This window comes from Canis lupus, chromosome 25, assembly GCF_048164855.1.
Source record: "Canis lupus baileyi chromosome 25, mCanLup2.hap1, whole genome shotgun sequence".
Classification (NCBI taxonomy): Eukaryota; Metazoa; Chordata; class Mammalia; order Carnivora; family Canidae; genus Canis; species Canis lupus.
Window position 1 is genome coordinate 42,239,975 of NC_132862.1, and position 14,140 is coordinate 42,254,114.

At 42.1% G+C, this 14,140-nt stretch overlaps 1 protein-coding gene across 8 annotated transcripts in view; it reads right to left on the minus strand.

Moving 5' to 3' along the window:
• TULP3 (TUB like protein 3) overlaps positions 1 to 12,572 on the minus strand; it is a 65,642-nt gene extending 53,070 nt beyond the window's left edge. For 4 of the 8 annotated variants that reach the window (XR_012017853.1, XM_072799428.1, XM_072799434.1 and 1 more), the window contains exon 1: positions 12,422 to 12,572. Coding sequence is in view for 3 of the 8 variants with exons in the window: in XM_072799428.1 (XP_072655529.1) it covers positions 12,422 to 12,462 (41 nt within the window). In the remaining 5 variants the exon portion in view is untranslated. The remainder of the gene's footprint in view (positions 1 to 12,421) is intronic. The other 4 variants (XM_072799432.1, XM_072799429.1, XM_072799430.1 and 1 more) reach the window with 3 other exon arrangements.
• Between the last annotated feature and the right edge of the window lie 1,568 nt (positions 12,573 to 14,140).

Below are 14,140 nucleotides of genomic sequence, written 5' to 3' on the forward strand. Positions count from 1 at the left end.
AAATTAATAAATAGAAGATGATTAGAATAGTGTCAGGTCAAAGAAAGCACACATTAAATCTGTATTCTTTTCTGAATCTCTACCTTACCTGTGTGTTAGGCAAGAGTTAAAGATATAGTTACTGCTCAAAATAACTTATGCTTAATTAATGACACTAACATTGATAAATGTTACAGAAAATCTTTATGTCAAAATCAAATGGTCTACTACTTATAAAATAATAATGGGCACTCAATAAATTCAAGCAGCTACAAATAAAATGTATGGCCTCTGGTAGTATAATTTATCAAAGAGGAGGCAGTGACATTCACAAGGAACTAACAGAAATAGTGTCAATGAAGTAAAAGAAAAATAAAAAAAACAGACATAAGTAAGTCCCACTCTTTCCCTCTTTCCACTCTAACCTTCCAGCAGCTCCCAGGATTCCATTATTTCTTTACTCTCAAAAAAATAAAGGGTTCAATTGTGTATAATGATCACATATTTTCTCTAACATTTCTTTCTGAAATATTAAAAATACATTGGTATGAAATATAAAATTCCTGATCACTAACGAATACAACTTACACTCAGAGAAATCCATTTTTAGGCAAATTTATACTCCTTATTAACTTATTTCCCAACCTTAGCCAACTGTCCAGTATGATTATAAATATTTTTGGGGGAGGGGGCCTGGGTGGCTCAGTTGGTTAAATGTCTGCCTTCAGCTCAGGTCATGATCCCTGGAATTGAGCCCTATATAGGGCTCCCTGCTCAGCGGAGAGTCTGCTTCTCCCTCTCCCTCTGCACCACCCACCCTGCCCCTGCTTGTCTTTCCTCACATGCTCTCAGATAAATAAATAAAATCTTTACCAAAAAAATTAAGTTTTTTTTTTTTTTTGACAGAGAGAGGGGAAAAGAATCTTAAGCAGGCTTCATGCCCAGCATGGAGTCCAATGCAGGCTGCAGCAGAACCTGACATGCAGGGCTCAATCTCATGACCCTAAGATCATGAAATCATGACCCTGAAATCAAGAGTCAGTCTCTTAAGCAACTTGAGCCACCCAGTCACCCCATATAAGCTTTACATGACTTTGTAATACTGTCTGTAATAGCAATACAGCACACTCTAATGTTCATCAATAGAAACTGATTAAAGTATACCATATCCATACAATGGAATACCGCACAACTGTTTTTAAAAAGAAAGTACTGATATGAATAAAATATAGAAATATAGAGATACTGATGTGGAAGAATTTCCAAGATGTTTTACTAATTGAAAAAGGCAAGGTGCAGAAAATTGGGGAGTATTTATCACCATTTATGAAAGAAAAAATATACATATCTTTCAACTGCAATGCAGAGTGCATCTCTGGAAGGATACACAGTAAGCTGGAATCAGTGTTGCCTTCAGGGAGGAAAACTAAAAAGGTAGGGGAATGGGAAGTATTCTTACTTTTCATTATGTACTCTTTCAATCCTTTTTGAATTTCGTACCTGCACCTGCATACCTACGAAGGGCTGGTCACCTGAAAGATCAAACCATGATAAGATGCTTGGAATTTTCAGCCCTGCTCCTTATTCTCTTGTAAAGAGAGGGCTGAAGATGGGATTCATGATTGAGAATGTCTATCTGATGAAGCCTCCATTAAATTCCACAAGTAGACAGTTTAGAGGGCTTCCAGGTTGACACACATCTACCCCAGGAGGGTGACATACCCCAACTCCATGAAGACATAGGTTTCTGTGGCTGGAGTCATCCCAGGCCTTGCCCTATATATCTCTTCATCCTTTATCATATCCTTTAATAAGCTGGGAAATGTTAAGTGTTCTGTGAGCCACCCTAGCAAATGAAATGAACCCAAGAAGATCTTTGGAACCTACTGTCTACAGCCAGTTGGACAAAAGCACAGTTGATAACCAGACTTCTGAATAACATCTGAAAGATGGGGGTAGCAGGTTAGTAGCAGACTTGAAGGACCAAGGCCCTTAACCTGTGGGATCCAAAACTATCTTAGGTAGATAGTATCAAATTGAGTTGAATTGTGGGACTCCCAGCTGGTGTCAGAGAATTGTTTGTTGTAGGGACAAAACCCCCACACATATGAGGACCAGAGATGTCACAAGTAAAGTGTTCTGTGTGAGTAGTTAACTAGACACACAGGGAAGAAACACATAGCAGGAAAGAAACACATAGAAGGACTGGGTTTTCCCCTATCCAGGAAGGAATAAGCGGAGTTCTTTCATAACAGTACCATGTAAAGACATTTAAAATATATATATTAAAAGTCATCAACTTCTTGGGATGCCTGGGTGGCTCAGCGGTTGAGCGTCTGCCTTTGTCTCAGGTCATGATCGTGGGGTCCTGGGATTGAGTCCAGCATCAGGCTCCCTGCGTGGACCCTGCTTTCTCCCTCTGCCTATGTCTCTGCCTCTCTCTGTGTGTCTCTCATGAATGAATAAATAAACTCTTAAAAAAAAAAAGTCAACTTTTTAAAGCCTATTAAATGTAACTAAAAATGAAATGATTTGAAACTATAAATGGGGGATCCCTGGGTGGCGCAGCGGTTTGGCGCCTGCCTTTGGCCCGGGGCACGATCCTGGAGAACCGGGATCGAGTCCCACGTCGGGCTCCCTGCATGGAGCCTGCTTCTCCCTCTGCCTATGTCTCTGCCTCTCTCTCTCTGTGTGTGACTATCATGAATAAATAAATAAAATCTTTAAAAAAAAAAAAGAAACTATAAATGGTAGAAATCAATATAGGAGCTAGCAATGTGCTGCTGCTATGTATTAACCAGCCTAATGTCTCAGTTATAAGCACATTGATCTGATCTCCACTAATTGCTACATGTGTTCATTCAAAATATGCTTGAAGGCTCTAAGTACACGTGCTGCCAAAGCAAGTACTTTGAAGGCTCTTAAATGGCAGCATTTTTAAATGAAAAAAAAAAAAAGACTGTCAATTTTGTTGATTATTTTTATTTTTTAGAATTTTTTAAAAGATTTTGTTTATTTACTTTAGAGAGAGAGTGATAGCATGCCTAAGCAGAGTGGAGGGGCAGAGGGAGAAGAAGCAGATTCCTCACTGAGCAGGGAGCCAGGGAGCCAGATATGGGGCTTGATCTCAGGACCCTGAGATCATGACCTGAGCCAAAGACAGATAGATGCCCAACCAACTGAGCCACTCTGGCATCCCTTTTATTTTTAAGTAATATCTACACTCAATGTGGGGCTCTAACTCACAACCCTAGATCAAGAGTCACAAGCTCTACCAACTGAGCTAGCCAAGAGACCCTATTTTTTTTTAAGCTCACTCTATGCCTAACGTGGGTCTTGAACTCATGACCCAGAAAATTTCTGTTGATTATTTTTCAAATAGAAATCAAAATTGATGCCATTATTCCAGTTAGTAATATGAACATCCAGAACACCCACAGGAGCAACTTGCTCAGTTTTTGGAAAACAATACTTTTAGGAGGCATGTGTTAAGGGAGTATGGCATACTTCTGGTTCAAGTACAAGCTTGCGGATAATGAAGCTAAGTTTATCCACGCAGTGTCTTTTCTAGAGTGTTTATGCTATAGCTGTGGTGTCAGGAGATGCACTCTACACTTCTCTGGGGATTCTCTTGCTTTCACTACAACAGAGCAATCACCAAAGCAGTGCCTCTGCTAAGCTAAGAGATATGCATAGTCATTTGTGTTATGACTCTTGAGACAAACTTCTAACACTGAAAAGAAAAATAAAATTACAAAAGAAACTTTATGAACATCAGTATATTCTAACACTACTTAGCATTGCTCATGGCATGTGATGCTTAGAACTTGGACAATGTGAAATAAATGTTTGATAAAAAATGAATTTTAAAGTTAGTTGAAAAAAAAGTCCTTTTACTTATGTCTTCAAGAAATATTCTAATTCATCACCCCTCACTTTTGGGCTTTTCGAAGTAGGTAGAAATTAGATACTATTTTATAGTTGGATGGATATGGAAAATAACGAAGAAGCTGATAAAAGATAACTGCCTATGAGAAATAAATTGACCAGAAGTTACTGTAAACCTAAAATCATTTTTTAAAGAAAAAACTTTTAGTTTAAAACTGTGGATATACCTTTCACAAAATAGTACCTACTCTACTGGTGTACATACAACCAGAGATGACAGAGACCTCTGCTGTTTTCTCATTTATTTTTTCTGTCAGTTATAAGCTTAAATGGGACAATGTTTCAAACTATACTATAGTATCATGTATATCACAGAGCAGACCTTTAATTCTGTTGGCCAAGATTAGTCAGTCTGAGATCATTATTCTGTATTGGAAAAGCTGGAAGCAGTGATTTTTAAATACATTCTTAAATTTGAACTTACTGTACTGATAATCCTCTTATCAAACCACATTTGAGAGACAAACGATGATCTTAGCACCTCCAAGATGGTACATTTTCCCATCATACATTCAATTATGTTTTGCTAACTAGAACTCTTATGCCTGTCAATCAAAATTTATTTTATTATATACTTCTGGAATAGTTTCTGTGGTGATTCCCTGTCATAATTGCCAGTAAACATCTTGGATTCGACAAATAATGTCCTTTATTTCGTCTATAAAGAATATAAGAATATTAGCTACATAATCTTGGCTACCTTTGTTCCTACTTTCATATGTAAATTTTCTTTTAGTTGATCAGTTTTGCATTAGTTGGCTTTCTATTCTTTGTCTCACTGACCAGTTTAAGGTTTAAGGTGACTCTAATCCAAATTGCAGGTAGCCCCTCAATTTCACCCTAGTCTTTACCACCTGTAAATATTTACTAAGTGCCTACTATGTACTCATTCTGTACATAAAAAAGGGACTGAGCAACAAGAATAAATGGTTAACCACTCCCCTTTCAAATGAGCATTCATAATCTGTTGAAGGAAAAGTTTATAACCTTTTTGGAGGGAAATTTTGCAGCCTCCACTAAAATTATTATTATTATTTAATATTTTATTTATTCACTCCTCTTATTCATGATAGACACACACACACAGAGAGAGAGAGAGAGAGAGAGAGAGGCAGAGACACAGGCAGAGGGAGAAGCAGAGCCCGATGCAGGACTCGATCCCGAGACCCCAGGATCATCACACCCCGAGCGGAAGGCAGGTGCCAAACTGCAGAGCCACCCAGGCATCTCGCCTCCACTAAAATTAAACTCCGCATCAGGCATCCCTAGGTGGCTCATTGGTTTAGCACCTGCCTTTGGCCCAGGGCGTGATCCTGGAGTCTTGGGATCAAGTCCCGTGTCAGGCTCCCTGCAGAGAGCTTGCTTCTCCCTCTGCTTGTGTCTCTGCCTCTCTCTGTGTGTCTCTCACGAATAAATAAATAAAATCTTAAAAAAAAAAATTGGTTCAAATTTTTTTCAACAAATGGTTCTAGGGTAACTAGATACAAACGGATGCATTTGGATCCCTACCTCACAGCATACACAAAATGAATCAAAGGCCTAAATATAAGAGCTAAAGCTTTAAAAACCTTAGAAGAACACATCCAACTAAATCTTTATAAACTTGGGCTAGGCAATGACTGCTTAGGTACAACACCAAAAACAAAAGGGATAGAAAGAAAAATTAACAAATTGGACTATATCAAAATAAAATACATTTGCACTTCAAATGACACCGTCAAGAAATGAAAAGGCAATCCACTGAGGTAATATTTATAAATCATTTATCTGATAGGGAATTATATCTAGAATACCTATAAAGAACTCTTACAACTAAGTAATAAAAAGAAAACCCAACTTAAAAATGGGCAAACGAAGATATTTCTCTAAAAATATAGGAATAATCAATAAACACATTAAAAAAAAGCTCAATTATTCACCATTAAGGAAATGCAAATCAAAGGCACAATGAGATGCTATTTCACATCCACTAGGATGGCTATAACCAAAAGGAAAGACCATAATAAGTCATGGTGAGAATGTAGAGAAACTGGAACCTTAACACATCACTAGGAGGAATGTAAAATGTTGCAGCTATTTTGGAAACCAAATCCACTAGTTCATCAAGTTGTGAAACACAGAGTTACCATATGACCCAACAACTCCACTTAGGCACATATGCAAAAGAAATTAAAATATATGAGCACACAAACACTTGGACACTAATGTTCATAGCAGCATTATTCAAAATAGCCAAAAAGTGGAACAACTTGGCATGTTAACCTGCACCACTGACTGACCACATACCCTCCAATCAATGGCCAGCAGTCTGGCTTTCACTACTATGGTATTTCCATAAGTCTGCCAAGAATTTTTCAGTCAAAATGCCAGTTCATTTAGTGTTTTTAGGGAGAATTTCCAAGCCCGTGAGTGGATTCTGAAGAAATCCATGGGAGGAGTTGATTAGTTTGTATTTGGTGAAAAGGAGTCATCAGATTTCATTGTCTAAACTGATTCCGGTGTCATGTGAGGGGGGTGCAGTGGCTATTCTTAAAGTAAACATCTCTAAGTCAATAAACAAATCAATTCACCTTGTCCCAATCCTAAATGTCAATTTTGGAAGGCAGTGTTTTCGCATATACTGAGACACCAAGAACGCCTCTGGCTGGAACAAAACATGGCTTCTGGGAAAAGGCACAGGAAGATCGAATTAGAACTGCCAGAAAAGACTCCTTTGAAACCTATCCTTCCTCATCTGAGGACAAATGTTAGTATTCTAGGCTCGGCTGTCTTTTACTTGAATGACTGCCACAATCTGGAACTAACTTAATTGAAGCTAGAGAATGAAAATCCATTTCCTAAGAGGCCTATTTCGTGGACCTATTTCTTTCCTTCAGAAAGAAGGGAGAATTGTTTGTGGGAGAGAGGCAATGAGAAGGAAAAGTCGGTAACTGACTTAATCATTCATTTGGCCCCAAATAATGCAGCAAGGAAAATTACTTTATTTATTTATTTTTATTTTTATTTATTTATGATAGTCATACAGAGAGAGAGAGAGAGAGAGAGAGGCAGAGACACAGGCAGAGGGAGAAGCAGGCTCCATGCACCAGGAGCCCGATGTGGGATTCGATCCCGGGTCTCCAGGATCGCGCCCTGGGCCAAAGGCAGGCGCTAAACCGCTGCGCCACCCAGGGATCCCGGAAAATTACTTTAGAGTGAACTCTTCTTCATCTTGCATGTTCCACAGAACAAAGGCAAAAACATTCTTTTGAGTGAACCAAACAGAAAGGACATTTTAAATGTATAATTTGAAGTAAATTCATTTCTTCTTTCTAGTTTTAAAAAGGGATGTTACTCAGAATCTAAGATCATTCTACCTTTCGCCTGATTCTCCTTTCCTCAGGGTTACATTTCTCTCATCAGGAATATTTCTTATTTCCCTTCTATTTCTTGGGTAAAGATGTTTGCCTAATAATACCAAAGAAATATTTCCACTCCCTTTCCATCGGATGAAATTAAATGTCTGATTTCTTCAACTGCTCATACTAAAAATAATTAGAATATAATCAGTACCCATTGTTATCATTTATTTGTAAAAATAGCATCCAGAATACTCAGAACAGATATTTCGATAATACATGGTGGGGGGGAAAGAAGGGAGAGGAGACTAGATCCCAAAAGCCTGGATTTTACTTCTAAACTTTTACTTTTGATGGTATCATTTACTCATCATGTGATCTTAGGTGTATCACATCCTTTCTCATTCTTAGCTTCACCATCTATAAAATGAAGATAACAACACCAGCCCCTGTTTTCTTTTGAGCTATGAAGCTCAATAGATCAAATGAGTGAAACACTATGAAGGCTGCAAAGGACACCCAAATGTAAGCCTTATTACTGATCATTTTATCTTCACATCTTCCCTTTTAAAACAACACAGCCCAAGAACTTTACTCAGCAAAGAAACTCCTGTTTTGTCTCTAGCTCATATGGCATTGCCCTAACAAAATTACACTGCTTCAATAGGGAAACAAATCAATCTTCTATTAAATTGGTTGCATTCTAAAACATAAAATCAAAGGCAAACTATAGATGTACCAAAGTTTCTTCCTGAAAAGCTGAATAGCAAGATCTATCCTTCTAGAAGCCTGTCTGAAAAATAACCCTTGTTTTCTTCTCACAGTGCTACTTTCTATACTTTAATTACCACAGGAAAAAAACTTACAGGAACTATAATTCATATTCTAAAAATATATCTTGTCAGTGATGAAAGTAGACATCAGAGTGTACAGTATTATATTTTGTACTAAAACTCAAAACCACCTAATTTTAAGAATAGGAAAGGAATATTTAAGGATTATTTATTTAACAGGGACGCCTCGGTGGCTCAGTGGTTGAGCATTTGCCTTTGGCTCAGGGCATGATCCCGTAATTTCGGGATCGAGTCCCACATCAGGCTCCCTGCGTGGAGCCTGCTTCTCCCTCTGCCTATGTCTCTGCCTCTCTGTGTGTTTCTCATGAATAAATAAATAAAATCTTTAAAAAAATTATTTAACAGAATATCTTTAGAAGGCCCTGAAGATAAAAAAAAAAAAAAAAAAAAAAAAAGAAGGCCCTGAAGATGCTCATCAATGAATGAACTAGGTGACATGGAGAGACATACTTTTCACTCAATACCACTTTGTATCTTTTGAAATTTGAGCCATGTGCTGTTAAAAATAAGTATATTTATCATTTTATTAATTCGTTACAATCACTGAGGGAATCGAAAGAAGCCCTCATTTTTCAAAGGAGAAAATTGAAGCCAAAGAAGTAGATGAGCTGCTCAAGATCACACTGCCAGAGAATGAAAAAGCTGGGACCAGAACTCAGGAACCCGGTGTAAGTTTCCAGTGTCTCTCACAATGCCATGTGGTAAAACAGCAAATGCCATCTTATGAACAATAAAAGTATTACTGTAACTCTCAGGGGTTCTGGGGACTCACATGACACAGTACTCATCATTCATGTTTTCACGGAAGTTCTAAAGCAGAGAGTCAGGGATAGCAATCCTCATCATTGAACCCTCATGGCAGGTATTAAAGTGAGTAAATAAAGACAGCACATCAATCAGCATGTGGATAGGGCGTCTTCGCTCAAGCATAAGTGGGTTTAAGCCTTAAGCAGGCCAGGAAAATTTTGCAGCCTGCATTATTACTGACAGTAAGGATGTCTGATGAGGCTGAATAGATTTAGTAGACAAAAGAGCTTATTTCTAGTGAATTGATTTGGAGGAAATAAGGCAAAAGCAGACTATAGAAAATTCTAGTTTGAAAGAAGCCATAATAATTCCACTCTTCTCAAACAGGAGAAGGAAGGGAATTAGCAAGGCCCCTTCTAGTCCTAAAGTCGTCAAATGCGGAGAAGCAAGGCAACTTCAACTCTGCCTCTAAGTAATTCAAGCACACTTTTCCCCTTGGTAAGAACAAACGTTAGCATTTTCTTTTCATGGACCCAAATGCAGGGGAAATGGCAGAGTCTCCACAGGAAAGAATAAGCGAAGTCAGATGTAAAAACTATTCCAAAAAATGTCTGAGTCTGTCTGCTTAGAACAGAAGGATCCCAGAAAAAAGAAAATGTACTGCATGGGATTACTCTTTTTAGGTCTGTATGTAGCTTTCACATTTGGAGAAATAAGTGGATGTTTGATGTTATCAGTTTTTGGTATTTGCCAAACATACTGCAGTCATGGGTTAGTTACTCTGAGTATATTTAAGCACCGGTCTAAGTCTCTATTTGCCAACAATTAGTTGTCTGATGAAACATTCAAAAAGGAGAGAGGGCAGTGCAGTAGATTAAGTGGATGACTCTTGGTTTCGGCTTAGGTCGTGTTCTCAGGGAAGGTCATGGGATAGAACTCAGCATTGGACTCTGTACTCAGCAGGGAATCTGCTTCAGGATTCTCACCCTCTGCCCCTCCCCCTGCTCACTCTTGCACACTTTCTCTCTCCCTCAAATAAATAAATCTTCAAAAAAAAAGAGAGAAGAGGGGATCTGGGTGGCTCAGTGGTTGAGTCTACCTTTGGCTTAGGTCGTGATCCAGGGGTCCTGGGATAGAGTTCTAAACTGGGCTCCCCGCAGGGAGCCTGCTTCTCCCTCTGCCTGTGTCTCTGCCTCTCTCTCTCTCTCTCTCTCTCTCACATGAATAAATAAATAAAATCTTTTAAAAAAAGACAGAGAACATGAGAGAGGATAACAAGCCTAGTCAGTACATAACCTCCAGTTACTATAACTGTTCATATTTCTAAAGAGAAAGCATGGTATATGGATAAACCACAGACCAGGGCTTAGTCAACTGGGTCACAAGGTCACATCATACAGAGAAATGTCTCATTATAATTTCAATTCTCTATCAGGAAAAAAGGCTAGACAAAGTTCAAGTTCTAGCACTAGCCAAGCACAGTCAGCTCTAGGAAATCTATAATATAAAATGCCTAGCTTCGACAAAGGTCCTGAGAGTATTGTTTTTTAAACTCCATCCCCAGGGACACCCGGGTGGCTCAGCGGTTGAGTGTCTGCCTTCAGCTCAGAGGATGATCCCGGGGTCCAGGATTGAGTCCCACCTCGGGCTCCTTGTGGGGAACCTGCTTCTCCCTCTGCCTATGTCTCTGCCTGTCTCTGTCTCTCATGAATAAGTAAATAAATAAACCTTTAAAAACATAAATTCCACCTCCAATTTTCACTAAATATTGCAGACAGGAAAAATATTTCAAGTTTGTTAGTAATTTTTCCACTTCATTGAAAAGAAATCTGTCTTGTGGTAAAACAGTCAAAGGAAACACAGTAGAATTCAAATGAAAAAAATCACAAGAAACTTAAAAGTCAGATGTTATACTTCACATTAAAAGGTATTAATACCAAAAACTCTATTGATGTATTTCATCGAAAACATTAAGCACACAACCTGAGGACAAAGTAGAAGAGACACTCCACCCCTTCTCAGCAAGAACTGGGTTAAACAGTGATAGAAACTGCACTTAATATTACCTGGGGCAGGAGAAACATTTGGTGACTCACACTCTCCTTTGTCAATTTTTAAATCAAAGAGCTCTTTTCTTTGGGAAGAAAGGGAAAACTTTAAAATTATCCCTTTAAATTTCAGGTGCAATAAACTAAACTATTCCCTTTTGGTCAGCTCAGTTTTAAAGTCAAGTCAATGCCTCTCCCCGCTCCCCAAAATCATGAGTTCTATATCAAACATCTGGTACCCAAGAAATTTATTGCCATAAATTCAATTAATTTATCAAATGCCCACACTGAACATATACCATCTGAATTCCACAAAGATGCTGAATTTTCACTTTACCTCCTCCTAGCACTTCCATATTCCTACCGGTAAATGTGGGTTATTTTCCTCTCAACCAGAAAAAAGAAAGTGCAGTGAACAAATCTTTCGGATTGCAGCTATCACATAAATAAAATCTGACCAAAGGGGAAAATGGGTGTCTCTATCCCTTACGCCTCCTTGGAATGTTTTTAAGTGGTTTAGAATTGTTTAAATATCTGCTCATCTAAATATCAGACTAAATCCTTACAAGCTACATCTTTTTTTTTTTTTTTTAAGGTTTTATGTATTTATTCATGAGACACAGAGAGAGGCAGAGACACAGGCCGAGGGAGAAGCAGGCCCCCCGTGGGGAGCCCGATCACGCCCTGAGCCACCCGGGCGCCCCAACGAGCTACGCCCACATTTGCCGCGGCAGTGGGACAAGCGGGGAATCCTGCCGGCGAGGGCGAGTTCAAGCCTCAGTGCCAGAGTCTGAAGCCAATGGTGTCGGGCCGCTCCCCCTGAACTTTTAAGTAGCCTAGCTAACAAGAAATGGCCAGACCGAGATTTCAGATGGTTTTATTTCCCAGGCTCTCCCTCTGGCGGAGGCAGGAAAGAGGCGCAGCGCAGAGGCAGAGGAGCACGCGCAAGGCGTAGGGCACCGAGCAAACAAGACGAACCATCCTACTCGGAGAGAGGATTCCTACAGAGCAGACAAGCGGAGAACAGGGCTGCACTGTGAGCCCTCGACTCTGCTCCAGAAGTCAGCGTCGCCCGCCAACAGCAGTGGCATCGGAGCCGACGGGGAAGCGTCGCCCACGGCCCGGGGGCCGCACCGTGGGCCGCACCGCATCGCAAGGGCCTCCCCGCCGGCGGCACCGTGAGGAGCAGCGCTGACGCGTCCCGAGTAAGCCAGGCCCGCAGACCGCACCGCAAGCTCCGAACCGAGACTCCGAGACTCTCCCAAGCAAGGACCTGACCCCCAGGTCCGCCCGCAGAGGCGCCGCCTCCTCCCATCTCCTACCGCGCGGGCGGCAGGGCGTCCTCCACCGCGGGCTGGGGGACCGAACTCGCCGCCCGCCGCCGAACCCGAATCCGTCCCTCCCCGAACCCGCGCCAGCTCCTCAGAGCTCCCAGGGCGGACCGCCGCGGTCTCTCTCCGTCCCTCCGCCCCGCCCGAGACGACACCCGCCACCACCCCTCTCGGACCTGTCCCCGCGGGGTCCGAGCCGGCAGCGCGACGCCTCCATCCCCGCGGCTCAGGAAGTGGCTACCGAGGCCAGAAGCCCCGAGGCCGCCGCTCGGGGGGCGAGCCGGACTGGCGGCGTGGCCCCGCCCCCTGGCAACCGCACCCCGCACTGTTGCCTCCGCCTATTGGTCGTCGCGCTCGCCACCCGCCTCTCATTGGCTACTGCTGCCGCCCGGCGATGCTGGAGCGTTTCCAGGGGGCGGGGGCGCCTGCGCGCGAAGGCGGGTGACGCGCTCGGTAGGGCTGGGTCGCTGGAGAGCGTCTCGGGGATGGGACGGAGGGCGGAGGGATGTGTTCGCGCCGGCTGCGTGGGCTCCCAGCGGCCGGGAAGTCGGTCCGTCGGAGGAGCGGCCCGTCCCCCCCAGCGGCCACCCACCGAGCGGCCTCCGAGCGGCCCCCGAGCGGCCCCGAGACCACCCAGAGCGCTGCAAGAGGTCTGTGAGGTTAGGACGCACGGACCCCTGCCGGCTGCCTCCCGGTGCGGCCCCTCCCGACACCGGAGCCTTCCGGGAACCGCCTGTACCCCCTCCAGCAGCCATCCCCCGTTAAGTGCATCTTTCATAGTTATCTGGTCTCGCTGTGCCACTGCACGAAACTCCCTCAGCCTCCGCCGCTCCAGCCCACGCTCTTAGCGCGTTGCGAGACCAACTGCAGACTCTAAGGACTTTCCCCATTTACCTCTGCGGCCTGCGCACCATCTTCAAACATCCATATCCCATGGGATCTAAATATGTACTCTCGTTTCCAGTAAATCTTGTCGCCATTTCCTTTCTCACCACCAATTTACACATATCATTATAACCCCTACAAAACATCCTGGCAAAAGTTATCGCATGTTGTGTTTATAGCATTCCAAGGCCAGCTGTTTCCACATTGGGTGTTTGCCTAAGAGGCACAGAACTTGGCACAAGCTGGGAAAGCAGAGCATCGCCTCCATGTGTCAGCCTCCACTCACTGTGTGACCCTAAACATGGTTCATTATCTGGGCTTCAGATTCCCATCTGTAAAATAAACAGAATAATCCCTGCTTGTTTAGCTCTGGCTACGCCAAACACAGAGTAGGTTCTTCAAACTGAATGGAGGCAGGTGAGAGAGATGCTGCCTGTATAGGTGAAAGGGCACAGGAGGCAATTTTTGACTGGGCAGTCCTGCATTAGTTACAGTAAGTAGTCTTCTCTGAAAAGTTTCCATATTTAATCACATTTTAAACTGTCACTATAAGAAATCATTTTCCCAGCCTACCCAATTTGATATTTACAGATTTCTCTGAATGGAAATAAACCATAACAGAGCAGACCCAAGTGACCTATGTCTCCTTATCACCCCTGATCCCACTATCTTCACTAAAACGGAGCTTGACCTTTTAGCAGACGGGCAAGGTTGCAGAGGTGGCGGCTCAACTGGAGTCAGAGTCCGCTTTTATTTTTCCCCATCCATCATGTCATAAAGGAAGCTGCGGCTGAACTTGACACAGAGCTGGTACTCAAAAATGTGCAATGAATTAGTTTGAATGTGTGATTAGAGGATTAATGAGCAGTGGTTTAAAAAAAACAACAACAACAACAATGAAGAAAGACCTTTTGTGGAGAAGGCAGTATTGCTGCATGATCAGTAATCAGAAGCAGGGCTCTCTAAAACCTTTCTGCAAAAAAAAAATAAAAATAAAAATAAAAAAATAA